The sequence below is a fragment of the Pelophylax lessonae genome (genome assembly GCF_965119305.1).
Source record: "Pelophylax lessonae genome assembly, contig: HAP1_SCAFFOLD_733, whole genome shotgun sequence".
NCBI classification, from domain to species: Eukaryota; Metazoa; Chordata; class Amphibia; order Anura; family Ranidae; genus Pelophylax; species Pelophylax lessonae.
In genome coordinates, this window is record NW_028119615.1 from 33,463 (window position 1) to 38,890 (window position 5,428).

At 52.2% G+C, this 5,428-nt stretch overlaps 1 protein-coding gene across 1 annotated transcript; it reads left to right on the top strand.

Moving 5' to 3' along the window:
* Positions 1–866: 866 nt before the first annotated feature.
* LOC309544056 (uncharacterized protein) lies at positions 867–4,126 on the top strand. Its single transcript, XM_082276446.1, has 2 exons — positions 867–1,756; positions 2,654–4,126. Exons 1-2 carry the CDS (start codon positions 1,132–1,134, stop codon positions 4,042–4,044), a joined length of 2,016 nt encoding a protein of 671 aa, XP_082132572.1. The 5' UTR covers positions 867–1,131; the 3' UTR covers positions 4,045–4,126.
* The last annotated feature ends 1,302 nt before the right edge of the window (positions 4,127–5,428 follow it).

Below are 5,428 nucleotides of genomic sequence, written 5' to 3' on the forward strand. Positions count from 1 at the left end.
CTGAGCACGTCTACAGAGACTGCCCCCAGAGATCCCGGTCCTACGCTGGAGCCCTGCTCAAGGGCAGAGCCCCAGACAGCGCTGGGAAAAAGAAGCCAGGGGAAAAGACTGCGAAGGAACCTCAGAAAGCCACTGGTGAGTCCCCCCCCCCTCCCCAGGCCCCTACCACCTCCTCCGACCCATCCCTCCCCAACCCCCCTGAGTCGGAGGTGACCTCACCTGCCCCTGCCCCTGCCCCTCCCCCCTCCCAGCCCCCCCCCGCCCTGTCCTCCATGGAGGACTTCCCCACCCTGCCCACTGCCCCCCCCACCCCACCCCCCACCAGCAAAGGCCGAAAACGGAACCTAGACAGCCCGACAACTGAAGAACCCACCAAGCGGCCCACCGTGGCCCAGCAAAATGACATCGCTGGACTGGACCCAGTGGTGGAGGACCTCGAGGACCTCGAGTCTGCGAGGGAAGACGAAGGAGAAATGCAGGTAGGTAAGGACCTGGCCCCCCCAGAGACTGACCTCACCCAAGACCTTATGGACAGCGTCCTTGAGGAGTGCGGCCTGAACCAGGACACCGGACAGGCACAAGAGGCAGTGGAAGAACCACCCCCCCCTCAGGGGAGGTAAGTTCAGCCCACCTGCTAACTAGCCCCTTCATCTCCTTTACATGATGGCAGAGATCTCTATCTTTTCCATTAATGTTAGGAGCATCAAGGATGCGTCTAGAAGACAGGTGGCGCTGACATTTCTTTCCACACAGCAGAGTGATGTCTACATGCTTCAGGAGTGTGCCCTACCCTTCTCGAGGAGGTACACTCATCTGTCCTCCCAGTGGACCCATGGTCCCTCCTACTGGTCCGGGGGTGTCGATTGTAAGTCTGCAGGGGTAGCCATTCTTGTCAGGGGTGGTCGTTTCACGGTTGACTCCGTCCAGGAGCTCGTCTGTGGCCGTCTTTTGGTCGTAGACGGCTCATGGGCGGGAGAGCCAGTTAGGCTCATCAACGTGTACGCCTCCCCAGATAGGAATGAGCGACTGGAGCTTTTCCAGACCCTGCGGACCCAACTCGTCACCACCAGGGCAGTAGTAATCGGCGGTGATTTTAACTGTCCGATTGAGGAGGATGGGCGCAGCTCCAGCATGTACGCAAAGCTCGACACCACGTCTAGGCTGCTCAAGGAGATGATCGCGGAGGCTTCCTTGAAGGACGCCGTGGGATCCATAGGGAAAGGTTCCGTGAACTATTCGTGGTGCCGTCCTGATGGATCTGTGCGTTCTAGGATAGACTTCGTGCTCACCTCCAAGACAGTCAGACATCGCGGGTTCTCCATGGTCCCCTGCTTTTTCTCTGACCACAGGGCCATTCACTTTCGGGGTGACCTGGGCGAGGGCTTTGCCCCCGGCCCGGGCTCCTGGAAGCTGAATGGTACCCTGCTGGAAAATGAGGAACTGCTGGAGGAACTCAGGGAAGCCTACATTACCTGGAAGGAGGACAAGAGGTTCTTCAGAAAGGTAAGCGACTACTGGGAGTTTGTGAAAGTCAAGCTACGCAGCTTCTTTCAGGCAAGGGGACGCCAGCAAGTGTGTGCCAGGAAGAGGGAACTCAGGAGACTGCAACGTCAGTTGCAGTCCCTGCAGGACCTTCACCACTGTGGCTGGGACGTTAGGCAGGACCTGGAGGACACCAAGAAGAGCCTGAAAGGACACTTTGAGGAAGAATCCAGGCACCTCGTCTTCCGTTCCAAGGTGGAGAATCTTGAGAAAGGTGAGAAATGTAACTCTTTCTTTTTCAGGAAACTCCACTCAGGACACACTCCCTTGTCTGAGCTGCGGGACGAGACCGGAACACTCCAGAAGGGGAAGGAGGCTGTGATGCAAGTGGTCAGCGACTACTACACCAACCTCTACTCCCCGAAAGAAACAGATACGGCTGAGGCCGACAGGTTCTTGTCAGGTATCACTAACCAAATTGATCCTGCAGGTATGTCGGCAATCAACGCCCCCTTGGCGCTGGAGGAACTGCACTCTGCCGTCAGATCCTTTAGGCAAGGCAGGACCCCGGGCTGCGACGGTCTCCCAGCGGAGCTCTATGTAGCGCTGTGGGATCTCGTTGGCCCGGACCTGCTCGAGCTGTACGAGGAGATGGTGGTGGAGGGCACAATGCCTCCGTCGCTGAGGGAGGGGATGATCACGATTTTGTATAAGCGTAAGGGGGAGAGAGGGGATCTGAAAAATTGGCGTCCCATCTCTCTCTTGAACGTGGACTACAAAATCCTCGCCAAGGTTCTGGCCAACAGGCTGAAATCTGTCATCGGACAGATCATCCACCCGGATCAGACTTGTGGCATTCCTGGCCGCAGGATTGCGGACAGCCTTGCGCTTGTCCGGGACACGGTCCAGTACATTCGAGGCCGCCGTGTGCACGCGGCCCTGGTCAGTCTTGACCAGGAAAAGGCCTTTGACCGTGTCTCCCATGAGTTTATGTGCAGAGCTCTGCGCAGGTTTGGTCTTGGGGACATGTTTTGTTCGTATGTGAATGTGATGTATAATGACATTTGTAGTACGGTGTTGGTGAATGGCTGGAAAACTGACCCTTTCCCTGTTCTCTCTGGGGTCAGACAAGGCTGCCCTCTCTCACCTCTGCTTTTTGTTTGCTGTATAGAGCTCTTTGCCGAATGCATCCGACAGAACCCAGAGATCAGAGGGATCACCGCACCGGGACCGGACAGAAGGGTTGTCAAGTGCTCACTCTACATGGACGACGTAACGGTGTTCTGTGCTGACCAGCGCTCCATCGACTCGCTCGTCCAGACCTGTGAGGACTTCGGCAAAGCTTCAGGGGCAAAAGTCAACTGCGGGAAGTCAGAGATCATGCTCTTCGGAAAGTGGTTCCTGCCTTCTTCTGCATCAATCCCTTTCAGCATCAAGGCGGACTTCATCAAAATTCTTGGAGTTTGGTTTGGAGCTGAGGGCGCAGCCCTGAAGTCTTGGGAGGAGAGACTGTCCAAGATGAGACAAAAGTTTGGACTATGGAGCCTCAGAGAACTCACCATCGAAGGGAAAACACTGGTACTCCGCAGCGAGATCCTCCCTGTGTTGCAGTACCTCGCCCAGGCCTGGCCCCCCCGGGTCAACACCTGCAAGGCCATCACCAGGGCGGTGTTCCACTTCATCTGGGGCTCCAAGATGGACAGAGTGAAGCGAGCAGTCATGTTCAAGGAACCCCTCAAGGGCGGTAAGGGCGTGCCCGACATCGCAACGTTACTGGGGGTGTTCTTTGCCTGCAACTGCATCCGCAGAACTTTGATTGACAGAACTTCGGACTCTGGAGGCAACTCCATGTCCCGTTTTTTCCTCCTGCCTCTCTGGAGGTCCCTTGGATGGGACAAATGGGACAGCTCCATCCCCTACAACTGGGACACTCCTTGGTACTACTTGGACACTTTCAAGTTCATCAAGGAGCTGGGGCTGCATGGAGTTAAGCCCGACTTGTGGAAGCCAAAAACTATCTACAAGTTGATCAGAGCATCGGACATAGCTGAGACTGTTCCAGGCCTCCCTTCAGCCACTTGCAAAGTGGTCTGGAGGAATGTTTCTTCAAAGAGACTCACCAACAGGCATAAAGATCTGGCGTGGATGGCTGTCCAGGGAGGGCTGCCACTCAGGACATTTATGCATGCCAGAAACTTGTGCAGATACAGGCACTGCCCCTTTTGTATCATCCACGAGGAAACGTCCTTTCACGTTTTCTGGGAGTGCTCATTTGCACAGAGCCTGTTGAGGGCCTTGGAACCTGAACTTAAAGACTTTGTTTCACAGACTGCCATCACACATTTTGCTGTGCTGAATGGACTTTTTCATGGAACTTTTTCCCAGGAGGACATTGACAACGCCTGGCGGGTGTTGTGTTGCTTTAAGGACGCTTTATGGTGCGCCAGAAAGCGCCTTATCCACCAGCGGGAGAGGATGTCCATTGAGGACTGTCGCAGACTGGTTCACAGTCTGCTCAGAGACTATAACCTGATGGACCTCATGGAGGAAGAGGAGGTCTGAAGATTTCCCCTTCCCCCACTCTCCCTTGTGTGTCTTTGTCCATTCAATAAAGCTTCGGGCCTGTGATTTCATTCCCCTCCCCTTACCCCACTCTCCCACTCCCCTATCACACCTGTTGCTTTTTGAAATGTAATATTGTTTGATTGATTCATGCTACGTATAGATAACGTTTCCTAGTTTCATGCTTATAGGGGTATTGCGGCGTCATGCATGATGTGATGGCTCGGGGTATCCTTACTCCGCACACCACATCAGGCATCATACCGCAGAATGAATGTATGTGATTGAATGTATTTATTAGTATGACCGGAAATGTATTGTAATGTAGTGTATTTATGCGCTGCGTCGCAGTACAGGGGAGAATGTACCCCGACAAAAGTATTTGTTTTTTGTATATCTTTTATGCAAAATAAAGATTACATTTTCAATCAAAAAAAAAAAAAATCTGTTCTTATCAGTTTAATATCTGATACGTCCCCTATCTGGGGACCATATATTAAATGGATTTTTAGAACAGGGAGATGGAAGAAGAGCTTGCTCTGTCCACTCCACGCATCGACCTGGTATTGCAGTACCTCCAGGACCGGTGCACCCCTTTCTTATGCAGTTGTCAAAAAACAGATTCAAATGAAAAACTTGACAAGAATGTTTTTCTGTCTTTTGCTTGCAATGTTGTTTGCTTGTGTTCTTTCTCGTTGAGTTGTTCGCAGTCCTTTTTTTTTATTTGTTTTGCAATAAACTGGTATTTAACCCCTGTGTGTTTGTGTTTTTCTTGATTTGTGTCAGTTTCTTGGTTTGTGTTTCCATGCTTCCATCCTTTTCAGCACAATGCATATGCTGCTGCAATGGCAGCTTTTCAGCAGACTGACAATATCTATTCTTTTAATTTGTATTTCTTTTGTCATGTCATTTTTTTTATTTTTCTTTTCGCAAAGTTTATTTCAGTCCACCACCCTTTTCCTACAAACCTATAGATAGCAAGGGCCAGAATTTCGACAAGACAGCCAGCTAATACACGCAGAGTGTGTAAAGGCCCGATATGAAGCCTACGTACAAGTCGAAGCTAGGATGATGCAGAGTCCTGTTGAACGGCTTGACTTTTCTCTACTTCCCTCTCTGTAGTCAATGAGTCGGCTAGTACTCCGACAGTCGAGGGATTTTCTGGCCTGTGTCTCCCTCTAGTGGGTTCCTTTGTCCACGTGAACAGGAGGCGGCTCTATGCAAATCCTAGCCCTCGTTAGGCACACCGAGGAGCACCCGATGGATACATGTGTTTGTAATCTGTATTTGGCCTTGCTTGCTTAAAGTTTGGATTGACGAGCAAACTGGCCTTGACCCCGAAGGTGCTAAATGGACAGGTGTCTGGGCGTGTTTAGACCATAGG